The 18,775-nt window shown below is 54.3% G+C and overlaps 1 protein-coding gene across 1 annotated transcript in view; it reads left to right on the top strand.

The window, feature by feature from the left end:
• The window catches only part of SLIT1 (slit guidance ligand 1), a 160,137-nt gene that overhangs the window by 111,423 nt on the left and 29,939 nt on the right, over positions 1-18,775 (top strand). The window contains exons 14-24 of the mRNA XM_069460854.1: positions 4,893-5,056; positions 5,741-5,764; positions 5,903-6,047; positions 6,640-6,714; positions 6,903-7,046; positions 9,684-9,827; positions 10,166-10,332; positions 11,500-11,632; positions 13,764-13,832; positions 16,656-16,727; positions 17,700-17,771. Of these exons, the coding sequence (XP_069316955.1) occupies positions 4,893-5,056; positions 5,741-5,764; positions 5,903-6,047; positions 6,640-6,714; positions 6,903-7,046; positions 9,684-9,827; positions 10,166-10,332; positions 11,500-11,632; positions 13,764-13,832; positions 16,656-16,727; positions 17,700-17,771 (1,209 nt within the window). The remainder of the gene's footprint in view (positions 1-4,892; positions 5,057-5,740; positions 5,765-5,902; positions 6,048-6,639; positions 6,715-6,902; positions 7,047-9,683; positions 9,828-10,165; positions 10,333-11,499; positions 11,633-13,763; positions 13,833-16,655; positions 16,728-17,699; positions 17,772-18,775) is intronic.

The raw sequence follows: 18,775 nt of genomic DNA, 5'->3' as shown, positions 1-18,775 counted from the left end.
ATAAGCCCATTGAGTCTAAGACAAATTTCCACACTGACAGCTCCAAAATTGGGATACACATTATAATCAGTAGCACATCATTTAATTGGCAGCATTTTGTTCTTTACTGAACAAAAAACATAAAATAATAGCGCATCTTGCAATTCATAATGTCAAATCAGATGAAATATAGTTAATAACAATGATGACTATAAATTAAAAATTAGAGAGCAATAATTTTTATCATCTTTAAATAATTTTTTAATGTTTTAATAATTTATCATCTTTTATTGTGGAAAATGACAAGAATAGCACAAGTAGGGCAGTGAACGTCCCAGCGTTCAGCCCCCAGCTCCATCCAGTCCTGTTTCCCTGCACCCCCCCCTTCCGTGCCACCCAAACTATTTTGGAGCAAATCCCAGGCATCATATGTCATCTACACAGACTTTACGCATACCTCTAAAAGACAAGAATTCTTTAAAAACACAACCACAACACGATTATTGTATCTAAAAATTTAACAATTCCTTAATATCATCAAATATCTAATTAGTGTTCACATTTCCAAGTGTCTCATACGTGTGATACAATTTTTTATAGTTTGTTTGAATCAGAATTTAAATAAGTCCTATACAACACAATTGGCCGATGTTGGATAACGTATTCTGTGCGTTGTTTCTAATCTACAGGTCTCCTCTCCATCTCCTCTTTCCTTTGTAACTTGCCTGTTGAAACACTCCAGTGCTGGTGCTGTAGGATCTGGACTCTGCTGATTGGGTCCCCGTGGTGTAGTTTCACACGTTCCTCTGTCCGCTCTGTGTCCTGCAGATTGAAAATTGGATCTAGGCGCTTGGTCAGGTTCAGGTTCAATTTATTTACTTATTGGCAAGATGACTTCACGGGCAGGATTGTGTACTTTCCATCAGGAAGTGCAGGCTGACTGATAGCCTCTCTTTGTGTAATAAAAACAGCAATTGAGCTCCATTTCTGGACCCATTAATTCATTAGAGATCCCGAAATGGTGATATTTGAATTCTAACATTCCTTCTTCGTTTGATAATGCTGTTGTGGTTATGCTTTAAAAAAGAGTTCTTATCTGTTAGCTGGAATTCTCCCATTTAGGGAAACTTCTCCTCATCTGCTGGGTGGTTAAACTTAGGCACTTAAATGGTCTGCTTCCTTCTACATCTGTAACTCTGAGCCTATAGTTTGCCTGGATGTGCTGACCTGTGGGTGTGTATTTAATAGGCATTGATGATTAATATTATTGTGACCACTGTTGTCGTCATTGCTGCCACTGTGTATTCGGGGCAGTGTTCTCCATCAGAAAACCTCTGCATGGGGTGCCGGGATAGGTTTGAAGCAGGCTGGGTAAAAGGTACGGCAGCTCCTGCTCCCTGGGGACCCTGCATGTCAACAGAGATGTCAGCCACAAAGACAAACTCATTAAAGCCCACACATCTGCCTGCAGCCCAGCTCCTGCTAATTAATTTACTTGTAGCCAGGGAGAGGAAGATGGAGCCCCATGGGGAAACCTTGCCAAGTGTGTGAAATTAGAGGTTACAGGGAGACGTTGGCAAGGTGGATTATTTTAAACAGCTGGCAGAAAGTCTGAGAGAAATGTGCTAAGGAGATTTAATGGGATGGAGAGACTCACATGAGCCATTGCTCTTGCATGGATTATCTTTCTCAATACCTGCAATGACCCTTTGGAGGTAGGTTCTATCATCCCCGATTTTACTTTTAAGGAAGCCAAGGCTGAGGGAGGTTACACAACTCACTGAGATTGCAGAACATCTGATAGAGCAGGGATTTCATCTCAGCATCCCTGAGAAATTGATTAGCTTCCCCCTGAATTGTGCTTTTTCTGTAATTATAGACCTCATTATTTAAGGCTGTAAAGCAAAACCGAACTTTCATGAGCACCTATTATATATTAACAACTGAGTTACAATTTGGAACAAGAATCAAAGAAATACAAGTGCAAGGTACAATCAGATATTCTTATTACAACCTCAATGGCTAAACTCCTACACTGAGTCTTGTTTTGTCAAACCTGAGCAGATTTAAATTCACCAAATCTTGCTTGATTTGTCCTTAGCTCCAAGATCTGTGGCCAAGTGTCTTCTGTCATTGTACTGATTTTGCTGTAGTTTTACTTGCCTCAAGAGATTTAACATTTTTTTAAATAACAACTTTATTGAGGTATAACTTACATACCATAAAGTTCACCTGTTCTGAGGGTACAATTCAATAATTTTTAGTAAATTGACAGAGTTGTTCAATTATTACAATTCAATTTTAGAACATTTCCATCACACCCCACCGCAAATCCCTTGTGCCCATTTGTAATTAATCCCCGTTTCCAGCCTCAGCCTCTGGCAATCACTAATCTATTTTCTGTCTCTGTAGATTGCCTTTTCTGGACATTTCATAAAAATGGAATCATACAATATGCCATCTTTTGGGACTGACTTCTTTCACTTAGTGAATGTTTTTGAGGTTCATCCATATTGTAGCATGTGTCAGTACTTTGTTCCTTTTTATTGCCAGATAATTTTCCATTGTATAAATAGACCATGTTTGTTTATCCATTCTACATGATAGACATTTGGAGCATTTCCACTTTGGGGCCATTCTGAATAATGCTGCTATGGATATTCACTTACAAATCTTTATGCAGAGAAACATTTTCATTTCTTTTGGAATTTCTTGCTCATATAGTAAATTTATGTTTAACTTTTAAAGAAACTGCCAGTGTTTTCAAAAGTAGCTTTACCATTTTGTGTTCCCACCAGCGGTGTATTGTAAGGGCTTCAGTTTCTCTACATCATCGTCAGCAATTAGTATTGTCTTTTTTTTTTTTTTTTTTGTCTTTTTGGTTATAGCCATCCTAGTGGATATGAAGTGGTATCTCAATGTGGTTTTAATTTGCGTTTCCCTAATACTATGATGCTGAGCATCTGCCCCAAAAGAGTTTCAGCTGTGACTCCTTATTGCATATTATGAGAAACACCCTGAGAATCAGTCCTCTCCTCCTTTCCTTCCACTGTCAGAAACGTTCATGGATGGAACTGTGCGGACACATATGCGGCACATTTCTGGGTGTGCCTTTAACGTGATTATCTTTTAACAGATTTTTTTTTTCTTCCTCCTGAGCATTTTCCCTCCCCAGCTCCCTGCCCTTTGAAACTGTTAAAAATTCTAAAGTTTATGCAGAAGCCACTTGTCTCTCCAGGTGGTTTGAGTTTTATAGGTTGTTTTTGACACAATTATTCTGTACTTAAAAAGGATGTATTCTACACTGTGCCCCTTAGCCATTTTGATACATGCCTAAACAACATAACGGGACTGATTTGAAACAGAGTTTCTGCCAAGACTGTGATAAAGGGAAGCAATTAGTCCAGGCAGCGGCTGGGGCACTGAGGCATGAACAGGTGAGGGTGGGCAGCTGGGGGGTTTCCTAAGTGGTCCCTGAATCCTGGTATATTTCAGATGAGCTGCAGACTCTGCCCTGGGAGTCAGCAAACACATCTCTGTGCAAGCTGACAGTGTAAAAGGGGAAATAAATGTTGAGCTGGATGCAGAAGGGGTGGGAGGGGCTGCGTCCACGTGGTGGAGCTGAGAGGATCCGGGACTCGGGCTGGCAATGGGGAAGGACACTGCAGAGGAGAGTGACAGGGCCAGCTGGGCCAGCGAAGGCTCCCACTGGCACCCCAACCAGAGGGCAGAGCCCAGGAGGTGACTGACGGGACAGAGCAGCTAAGGTCTGCGCTGAGCTGGGCATAGACCCTGGGCGAGGGCTCACCCCTGTGCTTGGAGAGCCCTGCAGCCCCTCGCAGGGGGCTGGGCTGAGACCAACAGGTCAGGTGGTCTGAACTGATGGCACGTGGATGGAGGAAAAGTGAGTCCCTCAGAGCTGGCCACCTCTCAGTCTCCCTGCACTGCTATGTGGGAACATTGGCTCTCAGGTACTGGAGCCAGCACCGGGGCAGGAATGCCCTTCCCTGGCTGTCTCGGTTTGGACGACCAAGAGCAGGGTGTCCAGCGCTGGGGTGGCCCAGACGCACGTGGGCAGGCCTGCTGCTGCGGTGGCTCAGGTGGGGCTAGTCAGGGCCCGCACGGGGGCACGCAACTGTGTGTTCACGCACAGCAACCATTGCCACCGTCACCACGTTCATCTGCTGGCAACACGGGCAGCCCGGCAAGAGAATATGAGCAATTGCGCAACAAGGAGCTACTCAGTGATGTTTTCTGAGTTTTGCTTGTGTCAAGGGTCGGCCTGTAAAATGGACAAGGAGAGGTAGCTGCTGTGGGCTGGGTGGGGATGGGGACTCCCCGTGAAGCCCGGGGACTCCAGCAGGCCCAGCCTCGCCACCCCGGCCCGTTCCCGTCCTGGAGAATGGCTGCAGGACACAGGCTGCGGCTGCCTGAGTCAGCAGGAAAGGGGCCAACCAGAGCCCTGGCTGCTGGCGAGGCCAAAGGCCGAGGCCTGGGCACCGGTGGTCCTGTGTTCTGTCACCCTCTCTGGGCCTTGGCTTCCTCCCCTGTGAAAGGCCAGGGGTGCTCTGGCCAGTCTCTAGGCCCCTCCTCCCTCCACTCGTGCTTGTGACATGTCCCAGGGCAGGGGAGGGAAGGGTGCGTTGAAAGACAGGGGACAGAATGAGGCTTGGCAGGGAGTGTGGCAGGGACAGCAGGAGGCTCTTACCCCTGGAGGTGAGCGGGCGGGACGTCTCCATAGGTGGCAGGGTGCACCCTGGCAGGACACACCCCAGTTTCTCCCCACGGCCAGCCCCGGGCTCCAGGCCACCAGCAGCTGCCTTGGCCCCACAAGCAGCAAGGCCCCACCCAGGTGCGGGTCAGTGCAGGTCTGCAGCCCCCGTCTCTGACGGCTGACCTGCCCCTTTGGACAGGCACCTGGCCCAGAACCCTTTCATCTGCGACTGTAACCTCAAGTGGCTGGCCGACTTCCTGCGTACCAATCCCATCGAAACGAGTGGGGCCCGCTGTGCCAGCCCCCGGCGCCTCGCCAACAAGCGCATCGGGCAGATCAAGAGCAAGAAGTTCCGGTGCTCAGGTAGCTGCCCGCCTGCCCACCTGTCTGTCTGCGGTCTGCTCAGGGACCGGGGGGCGTTTCCTGGGTGTCCGCAGTTACTCTAGACCCACGCTGGAGGGTGCAGGCCCCACATGCTAGACTTGGATCCGGATGGTTGTTCGGTAGCAGCTCATTTCGCTGAGGCTGGGGCAGAGGCGGGGATGCTGAAGGTCCCAGAGGGAGGGCCCAGGCGAGTTCTTCTTTATGCCCTGCTCTCAGGCCTTCTAAGACACTTGGTAGGCCCAGGGACAGTCCTCAGTGAGATGGGAGCCTCCTCCAGGCTTTGGGACAACAGAAACGGCCTCACAATGGCAGTCCCCACGGCTGGAGACAGTGTGGCCCAGCTTCTGAGCCCGGCTCTGGCCGGGGCTGCTGCCCCCCTGCCCTTTTGCAAAGCCAGCACAGTCCCCACTCGTCCCATTGCAGATGAGAGTTGGGTGGGCTGGGCGCTGCTTTGAGAGCTTTATTGGGACGCATTGCTGCCCCAGCGTCAGCCCGGGCAAGGGACACGAGGGCTCTGCAGCAGGGCTTCCGCACACAGGGCTGGGCACATGGGCTTTGCGGCCCCGATGGGAGCCCGGCCGCATTCCTGGGGTGCCCTCAGCTGGGCAGAGGGGTGGGGCCTGGGCTGTTCCCGCATCATGGTGTTTCTGCTTCTCTCCCCAGCCAAGGAGCAGTACTTCATTCCAGGTAGGAGGGGAACCAAGGCCAGCCTGGGGGCACAGTGACCGTGGGTGGGCAGGCTGGGGGCCTGGGAGACCCTGGCTTGGCCAAGGCTGCTTGGAGCCCGCCCTGGGCCGTCAGCCCCCGCCCGCCCTCTCACCGCAGGCACGGAGGATTACCAGCTGAACAGCGAGTGCAACAGCGACGTCGTCTGTCCCCACAAGTGCCGCTGCGAGGCCAGCGTGGTGGAGTGCTCCAGCCTGAAGCTCACCAAGATCCCTGAGCGCATCCCCCAGTCCACGGCCGAGCTGTGAGGGCCCCCAGCCCCTCCACGCCCCTCGCCTGCCCCCGCTCCCACTAACCCTCCTGGGCCTACTCCGAGCTTTCCTCTGGTCCAGCCCTGTGGGGGGGACCACTGGAGACACCAGTCTGGGGATGCCAGCTGCCCCCCAGAGCAGTCTCTGGCACCCAGGGCAGGTCACCAGCCTGACCCAGGGGTGGCTTTTCTCAATGATGCTTTTGTCTTCTTTTGGGGGACGTGATTCCAAAATCCTTTATTATTTTTATTTCTCTAGCTAAAAGTATGAATTTGTGCACATATATATACATGTGCACTGATACCTGCAAACACCTGACATTTATTGTATGTAAATTTTCATGGCATTTTTAATGTTAAAAACGTCCATTCTGCACTGGCGTGGGTATAAAAAAAAAAGAAAGAAAACATCCCCATTCACCTCCTCCCCCAGTGCTAGGCCCAGCCTTCCTTTGAAATAGGATCAACTTGCCTGGCTGGACAAATTCTTCCGGGAGTCCCTCTGAGTCCCAGATATTTTCAATGAGGAAGGTACTTTAATGTCCATCATTCATGGATGTGCAAGTTCATTCATTGCCTCTTACAGACGATTGAACAACAATGAGATTTCCATCCTAGAGGCCACGGGGATGTTTAAAAAACTTACACATCTGAAGAAAATGTGAGTTACCCATGGGTGGGAAGGTGCCCATCGGGATGTGGCCCGGGCTGGAGAAGGAAAATACCGGGGTTGGGGGAGCTCTCACTGGGGGTGGGGCTCTGTGCATGGGGGTGTTGGGTGCAGGAAGGGAGGGGCCTGAGCTCCTGGGTGCAGGCCGTGTGTAATCCCCCCACCGACGCCCCTCCCAGCAACCTGAGCAACAACAAGGTGTCAGAAATTGAAGACGGGGCCTTCGAGGGCGCGGCCTCCGTGAGCGAGCTGCACCTGACGGCGAACCAGCTGGAGTCCATCCGGAGCGGCATGTTCCGGGGGCTGGACGGCTTGAGGACCCTGTGAGTGTGCAGGGCTGGGGAGCAGCGGGGCCAGCTGGGCGAGGCAGGCAAACCCAAGGGAAAGGGGGAGAGTGGGTGGGAGAGCCCCTCCCCTGGCCCCAGTTTACAGGAGGCTGGGGACAGCTGAGTATCCCGACCATGGTGGGACAAATAATCAAATGTTGGTGACCCTGTGATGAGGTCCCTTCTTTTGTTCCCTGGGGCGTGGGGCTGATGCCTGGTGAAAGGATGGAGGGACGCAGGTCCTCCCAGGGTCCCCTCCCGTTGCCCTCGGTCAGGCTGCAAAAGCGCTTGTTCAGGAGCGGCCAGCCCTGCGGTAGGCAGGAGGGGCTGGGTGACCTTGCTGAGCGGACTCAGTGGGCGTAGATGGGGGAGCAGGGATGTTGCACCATCCCAGGAGCTCAGTGGGGTCCTGGGTCGCCCACCCCTCTGTGAGCGCTGCAGGGAGTCCCTCCCTCCACCCAGGCAGTGCTGGCTCTTCAGATGATCCTACGGCTGTAGACAGTGCTGTCCGGTAGGACCTCCCACAGAGATGGAAACGTTCCGTGTCTGCGCTGTCCAATCCGGCCACCACGTGTGGCTGTGGAGCACTTGCAATGGGCTAGTGCTACTGAGGATTTTGAATTTCATTTCATTTTAATAAATTTAATCTAAATAGCTACATGTGGCTAGTGGCTACTATATTGGACGACATGGCTCTAGAAGCCGCCTGCCCGGGTTTAAGTCCCAGCTCTGCGGCAGGCTGCACATTTGTCTCCTGAGCATGCGTGACTGAATTTGTGGAAGGTAAATGAGTATGTGACGGAACTCTCTGGATTTTTGTTTGTTTTACAAAAAGGGGATTTTACTATGCACTACGTTTTGCAGCTTGCTTTTTTCACTTACGAATATAGCAGGGCCATCTTGCCAGGCTGTTCCTGTTATCCTTGCCTAGTGTTCCTGGAATGAGGGTGCTGTGGGCTGTCTGACCAGTCAGCATGTCCTTCCAGGGAAGATGTGGCTGGGGACAGAGGGCAGGGAAAGGGCCCCTGCCCTACACCCATCTGGAAGGCACCACTGTTAACTGCCGATGCAAACAACTACCTTTCCAATCTTTTATACATCTGTACACACATACACACACGCATGCATACATACAGATACTTAATATATTTTAGTAGAATCCTATCATATATTTTATTTAGTAACCTGCTTTTGCCTTAAACTTAATATGAGCACCTTTATATATCATTCAATTTTTTACAACATCATTTTGAATGACTATATATTATATAGTTATTGGCAATTTAGGCTGTTCTAATTTTTTATTATAAGCAATGTTGTATAATTAATATCTGCCTTAGTCAGTTCAGGCTGCTATAACAAAGTACCATAGACTCAGGGCTTGTGAACAGAAATGTATTTCTCACAGTTCTGGAGAGACCAGGGTGCCAGTGTGGTCAGGGTCTGGTGAGGGTCCTCTTCTGGGCTGCAGACTTCTGACTTCTCATAGCATCCTCACATGGATGAGAGAGCTCTCTGGGGTCCCTTTCATAAGAGCACTAATCCCATTCATGAGTGCTCCACCCTCATGACCTAATCACCTCCCAGAGACCCCACCCCTAACTTCACCACACTGGGGCCCTGAGTTTCAGCGTGTGAGTTTAAGGGGACACAAGCATTCAGTCCATAGCAATACCTTTATCGTGGAGTTCTGTGCCCATCCACGATGAGGCCTTTACGATGAATTCCTAAGAACGACTAGCCAGTGAAAGCATACAATGCCTTTTGGGGATTTTGAATCTCACCACAGGCACTTCCAGGGCGGTACCCAGTCATTCTCCCACCAGCAGAGCGTGGAAGTGCCCAGGCCCGCACTCTTGCAGATACTGGGCACTATTATTATATCTTCCATTCTTTTTCAATTTGGCATGCAAAAGTCCAATATTGCTTACATATCTTTGATTACTAGTAAGTTTGAACACCTTTTATGAATGTTCATAAATCATTTTAATTTCTTTTGTGAATTGGCTATTATGTGTTTGGCTTGGTTTTGATTTTTGGTTTTGGTTGGGGAGAGAAATTGAGCTTGGTTTTGGAGGATGAACAGAGGTTTTCCAGATGTTGATGAGGAAGAAGGGCATTCTAGAGAGACATCACAGACAGGAAGGGTCTGGCCACGGGGCTGGTGGAGCTGGCCCGGGGCAGTCGATGGCTGGGAGGTGGCAGATGCCGGATGAGAAGATGGGCTGGGGCTGGGTGGACGTGGTCTTGCAGGTCACAGTAGAGAGATTAATGTGACTCTGTGGGCAATTTGGAGGCCACTGGAGAGTGACAAGACCTGATTTAGGTTTTAGGAAAGCCGCCTGGGCCAGAGATGGGAGGAACACTGGGCACCAGGGGGTGGAGGTGAGGCCGGCAGGGGCTGTGCAGTAGGGTGGAGAGGAGGGGACGGAGCTGTGAGGCACCTCAGAGGCCGGGACATCTGGAGGTGAGCACAGGCATGTAGGACTCTCCCACATCTGGCCGTGGTCTGGCTGGTGTGTGTCTCCCAGCTCAGCACCCCTGGAGGAGAACTGTGAACCCGCCACGGTGCCCACAGCTAGCAGGGCACAGGGAGGGGCTGTCCCTGCCTCCCTCACTGCCCCCTCTCCCCAGGATGCTGCGGAACAACCGCATCAGCTGTGTCCACAACGACAGCTTCACGGGCCTGCGCAACGTTCGGCTCCTCTCGCTCTACGACAACCAGATCACCACTGTCTCCCCGGGCGCCTTCGACACCCTCCAGTCCCTCTCCACACTGTGAGTCCGGCCTCGGAGGGCAGGCGGGTGGCGGCTCGGGGAGCAGCCGTCTGGGCCCCGGGAACCCCACTCCCGCCATCCCAAGGGGCCAATCTTCTCGGGCGGCCACTTGGAAGAGCTCACTGGGGATGTGGGGTCATCATGGTTTGTGGAAACATCAGTCCCACCACTTTGGAGCTCCGCCTCTGGTCCCGAAAGCTGGTGCTCTTGGTAATGGTTGGTCGTCGGGGAAAGCGTGTCGGTGGCCAGTGTGTGGCAGATCCTGTGCGGTGGACAGGTCTTGCTGGGACAACTGAGGCGAGCAGGGTCTTCACAGCCGCCTGCCCGGCCCCTTCCAGGAACCTCCTGGCCAACCCTTTCAACTGCAACTGCCGGCTGGCCTGGCTGGGCGACTGGCTGCGGAAGCGCAAGATCGTGACGGGGAACCCGCGGTGCCAGAACCCGGACTTCCTGCGGCAGATCCCCCTGCAGGACGTGGCCTTCCCTGACTTCAGGTGTGAGGAAGGTAACTCGTGGCCCCGGGCGGCAGGCAGAGGGTGAGCTGGGTTGGTCACTGGGCTGGGGCGGACGGGGTGTCCAGAGAGGGAGGCCCCCTGCCTGCTGGTGTCTAATGATGTACGAATCATTTCAAAAATGGGGAAATAGGGAGAAAAGAAGGAAATAAACATGGCATTATCCTATCACTCAGAGAAATTCACGGTCAACGTTTTAGGGGGTTTTCTTTACAGAAGTCCATTTAACCCAGAGACCTGTCTCCCGGCTGTTCCTAAGTGTTCCACTTACGGAGTCACCCTGTCCTTGATATGCCAGGGGACCCTCCTGAGTCCCATCCCCCACCCGTGGGAAACCCTGGCCACCTTTTGCTCCAATGCCTTGTTTCCTCTGAAGTCTCAGTCCCTCCCTGTGGCCACTCCCTTGTTTGCTTCCTGGAACCAGATGTAGCCCCATCCCTCGGTTCTTCCCTAGAGCGTCACACACACAAGGTGGCTGCTGGAAGCAGAATTCTTCCAACAGTGACAGAGCCAGGTTGCCGTCCCTGTCTTAGAGTCTCTCGGCACCCTGCCACCCTGCACTCCCCTTCTGGGTGCCAGGTGCCTCCCTTCCCCCTCATCTTCCCCTTCCTCACCCCTCCCCAGCCTGCATCCAGAGGGCAGTTGTGCTCACGGCGCCACCTGGAGGTGGTGGTGATTCTGCACCAGCCAGGCCTGGGCTCCGGCCCCACGTTGCCTCTGACCAGCTCTGTGACCTGAGCAAGTCATCCAACCTCTCCAGCTCTCAGTAAAATGGAAATTCGCTCATTCATTCATTCACTCAGCTAATCTATTCTGAAGGCTACGCTGTGCCAGGCGCACGGGCACCCTTCACTGCATTGTTAGGAGATGGCGTTGACATGGTGCCTGGCAGCCATAGCCACTCAAGCAGTGGTGTGGCTGCATCCGCCTTCTCTGCTTCGCCTGGGTCCACCCTGGGTCTGAGGAGGAAGAGATCAGCCCAAGACCCATTTTAACCTCAAAGCTGCTCCAGGGGCCTTTGTCCCTGTTGGGGACATGGGTGGTGCAGCATAAAAGAGACTAACTGGTGGCCACGGTGTCAGATTGGGGGTGGCCCTACCTGCAGGAGGAGGCCCTGGGAAGGCTCTGCCCCTCCCTGACAGGACCTTCTTCCTCCCCAGGCCAGGAGGAGGGGGGCTGCCTGCCCCGCCCGCAGTGTCCCCAGGAGTGCTCCTGCCTGGACACCGTGGTCCGATGCAGCAACAAGCACCTCCGGGCCCTGCCCAAGGGCATCCCCAAGAATGTCACGGAACTGTGAGTAGCCCGAGGCTCCACCCCCCGTGGGCCCACAGGAGGGAACCCAGGGGACATTTCCCGAGGGGTTGCAGTCTGGCAGCGGGAGGGGCAGGCCACTGAGGTCAGGTGTTAGCTGAGCAGGAGTTGGGGCTCGGGCTTTGCAGGAAACACGGCTTCCAAGACGGCTTTGAGCTTCTCTTTGATTCCCTCTCTGCAGGCAGCTGGGGACTCGAGTCCCCACGGTGTGAGTGCTTCGTCCCTTTCCCCCAAGCTCTGCCCCTAAAGTGAGGAACAGCAGTGCTTCTCCCACTTAACACTGTCTCGGGAGCACCCTCCTCTGTCCCAGAAATTCTCACAAATGCGACATTTTTTTACTAGCGACATAATGTTCTTCACAAGAATCTGCTACGATCCAGATAACAAATTCTCTTTTGCTGGATATTTAAGTTGCTTCCAGCTTCTTACTGTCACAAATAGCACCGAGGTGAACATCCCCCCACGGCAAGCCCTGGGTAAAGAGCGTCTTTAGGACACTTGCTGCCTTTCTCCTGGTGGCCGTCCAAGAAAGGCCGTTTCCTTTGACTCCCACTAACTGTGTGCAAAGTGGCACGCAGTGGCCTGAGTACTGTGGCGCTCAGATCTGTTGATCAGGACGTGGGATCTGAGCTCCCGTGGGGTGAGCACGTACGTCATATGGCAAATGAGGATGGAGAGCTGGGGCCTCCGTCAGTCCCTGGCCCCTTCCTGGCCCCCGGGGCTGATCCCTCCAGACCTCCGTAGCTGAGCTTTGCTCTTCCCCGTGGCAGGCGCATGAAGTTTTCAGTTGCATTTCTCTCGTTACCAGCAAGGCTGGCCATTTCTTCACAAGCACATCAACCACTGCAGGCCTTTTCCTGCGACTCGCCTGCCCCGTCCTTGCCTGGTTCTATGGCAATGTCAGGCTCTGCAAGCCTCCTGTGTCCTCGTGTTCTCCTTGGTGCCTCATAGCAGCCCCGAGACTAGTGGGACAGGTGGGGCAGCCTGCCTTCTTTGACTGAGGGCGCTGAAGTTGAAGGGCTGGGAAAATCACTTGGCTTCTCTAAGCCTCAGTTTTGTCAGCTGTGAAATGGGACTACTTGGGTGTATTGACAAGGGCTGCTGCGAGGATCCAATGAGATGAGTGGGAACCACTTTGTACGACACAGAGCGATGGGGAAGGATGAGTAGAGCCCTGATTTTGCTGCTCTCTGGTTCCCTAGGGAGAGGGCAGAGTCCTCCCCCAGGGCTGCAGTTGGTGGGGTCCTGGGCCAGGCCCCGCTGGGCTCAGCTCCTGGCACTTGGGTCACTGCTTGGCAACATCTGGTCTCTAGGCAAGGATGGCAGGTGGGGGTAGGGGGAGGTCTGAGCATCTTGAACCACAAGCTGTATCCTTTAGAAATGGGAATGCTGGGAAGCCCTGGGCTTGGTGGATTTGGGTGGGCTTGGCTTTAAGGACGGTGGCTTGGATGGCAGTTGGAGCCAGAGGGGAGGCCAAGGTGGGAGAACAGAGGAGGCTGCAGCAGGAGCCTGGGCCGGGTGTGCAGTCGGGGTGACATGAGAGCAGAGCAGAAACAAATGATGAGAGCCCAGAGGGTGAGGGACGCCAGCGTCGTGGGACTGGCTGCACGGGGAGTCGGAGAACCGACGTGAGGGGTGGGAGCCTGGGCGGGTAGGAGGCAGTGGTGCTGACGGAGTGGGGAAGCTGGTTGGGCAGGCTCGGGTCTGAGCCACCCCACAGCCCGTGCCAGCAGGTACAGAGGGGTCCTGGTAGCTGGCAAGGGGCCTGGTAACGTGCAGATCAGATCTGTTTGTCCAGGAAAGCGCAGAGCAGGGAGGGAAGGGCGTGGGGTCCGGGGAGTGCCCACGGACAGGGAGGAGGCTGAGAGGGCGAGAAGGGAAGTGGGAAGGAAGCCAAGAGAGGCTCCATGTCTCAGTGGCTCTTACCAGGTTCTCTGGGTGGCACCTTCCCAAAAGGCCTAAACAACGTACCTGTTTTCTCCTCCCATGAGTGACTCTGGGTTTTCGTGTAGGAGAGGAAACGAGTGAGCGGTCCGGCTGCAATGAAGGTGCTCCCCAGCGGGACACTGCCAGAGGGGAGACAGGTGCGCTAACCTCCGTGTTCTCTCTGCAGCTACCTGGACGGAAACCAGTTCACGCTGGTTCCAGGACAGCTCTCCACCTTCAAGTACCTGCAGCTCGTGTGAGTATCCAGGCCTGCCTCTGAGCACAGGAAAGCCTTTGGCATCTAACTCTCACGGTTCCAGCTTTCCCAGAATTTCCTGCAGACTCCACCTCGGGGCAGACCCTGCTTTCCCCCTACTCCCGCCCCTGGGAACATCCGTGCCTGGAGCTGTTTTGCCACCTAGTGGCCATGCTTGGGAATTGCACTGCTCCTGGCCCTGCTGGGTCTGACCCTGCCTCTCAGCCCAGGCAACGTCCCCAAACCTCCCCCGGCTGGTCATGACTGTTAACGCAGGTTCTCCGTGCAAGGATGGGAGCCAGGGAAGAAGTGGAAGGGGGTGGAAGATGTCTTGATCCAACCTCAGCCCCCAAACAGAATATGAAATATGGCAGCTACAAATACACATCTGTAACTAAGTTTTTCTGTAGGCTAACATCTGCTTTTCTGTTATTTCTATGTTTGACCCTTTCCACTCCATGGAAATATACAAAATAAGTCTCGGGGTAATGAGTTCAGCTCCTCTTAGCCTGCCAGCCTACTTAGCATCTCACTTCAATTGTCTTTATCTGCTCCTTGGCCAGACTCTACCAGAGAGAAGTCCCGAGACATTCCCTGTTAGCGTGGCTGGAGCAGTGCTCCCGGCGTGCGGTCTGTAGGCCAGTGTCAGTCCGGAGCTGTTCGTAACGGGTCTGTAATCAGACAAGGGGCTCACCCCAGAACGTAGATCCACACTTGCTTCCCTCACTGAGAAAGTCTTGCTGTGAAGGCAGTGTTAGCCAAACCAGGCTGTGTGTAGTGACGCAGGTGACTGCATTGTGCCCCAAATCCCTTGTGTGGGCTGGTGACATTCAGTTCAAGGACTGGCTGCTTTGAGGGACACTGGCTTACAGACTTTCAGAGCTCCAATTTATCTGCCTTTGCTTAGTGACCTGGCGAATGTGTTTCCAAGCAGCGTGGGAGGGATAGAGTGATTTGGTGACAAAGTGCCAAAGAAAGAGACTTAATACCACAAGTTTCCCCCAACCTTTCCCTGGTCTGACCTGAGGCAGCTCCCCTAGAGGCTCGGATGCCCTTGAGGAGGAAAGGCGGGGAAAGGACCCAAGTCGGGCGGTTCTCACGTGAAGCTGCCTCTGGGGGCTGAAACTCGCCGTCCTCTTCACAGGGGGACCGCAGAGCGCAGTGAGCACCAGCGAGGTGCCCAAATACAGCCTGAAAGCCACAGGATGATCTCGAATTAGACTACTTAGAGGAAAGTTTAGGAGAAGATGAAGGCAGGGCACTTGGTTGCATTTTATAAACATTTCCTGAGCCAAGAGCCATGTGAGGCGGGCAGACGTGAAGGCCCCTAAGTCACGGTCCCCCTCAGACTGCATGGTTTGGGGAAAGTGCAGGGGAGGGGACACACAGAGCCCTGTCCAGCAGAGGTCAGTGCAGTTAGGGCTGTGGCCCAAGGGCAGAGTGACGAGCTCAGGGAGCATCTTGGAAGATGATTCGGATTCACTCTTGGGCACAGGGAACAGGATGCTCAGGGAGGGGCACAGAGGGGTGGCACGCCCAGAGGATGTCAAGAAGTTTAGTAAATCCAGAGCCTGCACAGCCTGGTGTTGGAGGGGGTGGTCAGTGGGCAGAAGAGGCAGGGGCCGGGCCCAGAAGCACCCGCAGGTCAGGGGGAAGGCCTGGGAGCCCCGAATGTAGGCCCGTGGGAGCCGTTGCAGGTGTTTTGGTAGGGAAGTGGCCCAGCGGATTGCGTGATAGAAGACTGCTGTGGGAGGTGGCTCAAAGGGGCAGAGCTGTGGGCGAGAGACAGGTAAGAGTCCCAGGCAGACACCAACGACACTGAAAGAGCAACGACACTGGCTGGACACACAGAGGCCCGGGAGCAGGTGCAGATGGGAAAGTGACGGGCTGGGTGGAAGGAGGTGTGGGGACTGGGCTGTTCCTGGGTGGCTTTGGCCCAGGAGGGCGCAGGAGGCAGCACAGGTCGTGCACTGCAGTCTGGGTGTCTGGGGACGTCAGCTGGAGGGGAGTTGTGGGGCCGCTGGGGAGGGCACCGTCAGCACAGGAGTGTCCCCGAGGGCACCCAGAACGGACGCGGTGAGAGCTGAGATGAGGCTGTAGTGACGCCCACGCCTCAGGGGCGAGTGGACAGGAGGCTGAGCGACACTGGGGCCACAGCAGAAGGGCAGGGGGAGCAGGAGGACAGCCGGGTCCCAGGAAAGGTGGGGAGGTGCGAGTTTGGAGAGGAAGGGTGGTCCGTGGTGCACGTGCCGCAGGGTGGCTCCGAGAGAACACTGTGGTGCCCTGCGCTGGGGGCCTGGGTCCTGGGGCCTGGGGCTAGAGTCTGGCTCTGCCTCTGACCAGCTGCGTGACCCCAGTAAGTTGATCATTCTGAGACTCTGGGCCTTCGTTTGCAAAATGGGGTCACTCTCGCCCTGCTAGGGTTGTTGGAGGCTAGAGAACCAGTCCATGGAAAGTGCTGGCAGGAGAGAGAGGAGAGAGTACTGGGGCTGGTGGCTGGGAGGTCGCCCATGCCCTGGGTGGGTGCATTTCCGTGGTGGAAGGGGCAGGACCAGGCTCTGCTTGCAGGGGGGCGGGGAGGTGAGGCAATGGAGGCCCATGGCCCTGGGGACCTGGAGGCAGTTCAGGGAACAGAGTGCAGGGCTGAGGCTAACATGTGCTTCTCTGCATCCCCAAGCCCCCACCCCAGTGCCAGAGGAGCCCTGTCCACCTGGCTGGGGACAGCCGTGGGTGGCGGGGGAGGGGAGGGCACCCATGAGATGGAGCCAGGGTGACAAGATTAAGCTCTTCCTTTCCAAACCGCCATGCTTTTGCCTTTTCCAGGGACCTGAGTAACAACAAGATCAGTTCCTTAAGCAATTCCTCCTTCACCAACATGAGCCAGCTGACCACCCTGTGAGTCCCAGCCGGGGAGGGTGGGCCACATGTGGGAACACGGCTGCCCTGACCTCAAGTGATCCTCCCACCTTGGCCTCTCAGAGTGCTAGGATTACAGGCGTGAGCCACCGTGCGCGGCCCGGTGCCTGCCTTTTGATGGCCACGCAGTGTTCCACTGTATGTGTGCGCCAGTTTGTCCAGTCACCTGGACAGGCGCCTGGGTGGTTTCCGGTGTACCATTTCCCTTACTAATCTGCTTGTCTGCCCTGGATGGATTCATTACTTGGAAGCCTTTTGGGGCAGTGCTGTAACCTATGGGCTCTGGAAACTGAGAACCTTCATGAAAGCCCTTCTTAATGGTGACGTGACCCCAGGGATGTTCTTTCACCTCCGAGAGCCTTGGTTTCCTCGTCTATAAGATGGGGGTAATAACAATACCTTCCTCCTGGTCACAGCTTCCTAATGGTAAATGAGTATAGATGCCGGGACACACCTGTCTGTCCTGGAAGTGATGGGCTGAGACGGGGTCTCCCCTGAGGAGGGTCCCGGTCAGGCATCACCTTCACAGGAGCCTGCCTGTGCCCCTTGCTGGTGCAGCTCCGTGAGGGAATGCTCTCAGTCACAGGAACAGCAACTCTCCTTTACTCAGGGCTATTTGGAGCCAGGCACTGGGCCAAGAGCGTCACCTGGATTATTGTACCTTACCGGCAGAAGAGCCCTATCAAGTTGACATCATTTTTGTTCCCATTTTACAGTTAAGGGAAGTGATCGAGGCAGAAAGGGATTAGGGGACACAGTCAAGCCCACCCAGTGACTAGGGCAGAGCCCGGCGTCCCCTCAGAGGGCGGAGGCTGCTGGGCAAAGTGACCCTCAGCATCCTGAGGGGCGTCTGTGCCCGCGGGGACCTGGGCAGTGACGCCGCCCTCCTCCTCCTCCTCCTCCTCCTCCTCCTCCTCCTCCTCCTCCTCCTCCTCCTCCTCCCTCCCACAGGATCCTCAGCTACAACGCGCTCCAGTGCATCCCTCCGCTGGCCTTCCAGGGGCTGCGCTCCCTGCGCCTGCTGTAAGTCGCCACGCTCTCCAGTCCTGCAGGAAATCCACCCCCCCAGGGCCCTGCCACACTGTTCCGCCTCCACTCTCGCTCTGTAGAAGCTGAGTCATGAACGGGAGATGGTTCAAGAAATGGGGGTTGCTGTCACCCCCAAGTTGAGTTTGTGGTGTGAGGGGGGCATCTAAGATAAGGGAGCCTTTCATCTACATGTGAGACTCTGTTCCAATTGAGGGTGAATGTTTGCAAGAAATTTGTGAACATTTTCTATGAATTCCCACCATAAGGTTTTGCCTTGTTTTTGTTTTTGTTTTTGTTTTTTTTTGAGACAGAGTCTTACTCTGTTGCCCGGGCTAGAGTGTCGTGGCATCAGCCTAGCTCACAGCAACCTCAAACTCCTGGGCTCAAGCGATCCTCCTGTCTCAGCCTCCTGGATAGCTGGGTCTACAGGCATGCGCCACTATGCCTGGCTAATTTTTTCTATTTTTAGTAGAGACGGGGTCTCGCTCTTGCTTAGGCTGGTCTCGAACTCCTGATCTCAAGTGATCCTCCCACCTTGGCCTCCCAGAGTGCTAGGATTATAGGTGTGAGCCACTGCATCCAGCCCTGTGATCAAAGCCTTGTGATCAAAGCCTTCTGTTCTGTCTGTTATCATGGCCTCTGTCAGCCTGACGGGGGGCAAGGTGACATTCTCCCAGCCCTAATCTATGGCTGGCCTCATTAACTTCCTGTCCTCAGGCTGTCCAGTTAAGAGAGGGAGGGCACTCAGTCCACGAGTCCTGTTTGTGATATAAACATGGTGTTTCTGTTATTCATAATGGCAAAAGCGAAGACCTCCAGAAGGGCTGGGGGGAAGGTGGTCCACCTGCGTCATTAAGAGCTCCCTCTTCCTTCCCTGCGGCCAGCAGGACAGGGTCTCTGAGCTGGGGGCCATGTCCCTCAAAGTGCTGAGTGAGAGGCCTGGAGGGCAGCACAGCCTGTCCCCTCTCCGCAGAGGGCTGGCCTGTCCCTCCAGCAGG

The sequence above is a fragment of the Eulemur rufifrons genome, chromosome 28, assembly GCF_041146395.1.
Source record: "Eulemur rufifrons isolate Redbay chromosome 28, OSU_ERuf_1, whole genome shotgun sequence".
NCBI lineage: Eukaryota > Metazoa > Chordata > Mammalia > Primates > Lemuridae > Eulemur > Eulemur rufifrons.
Note: the sequence above shows the minus strand (reverse complement) of the source record. Positions and strands in the feature narration are given on the sequence as shown.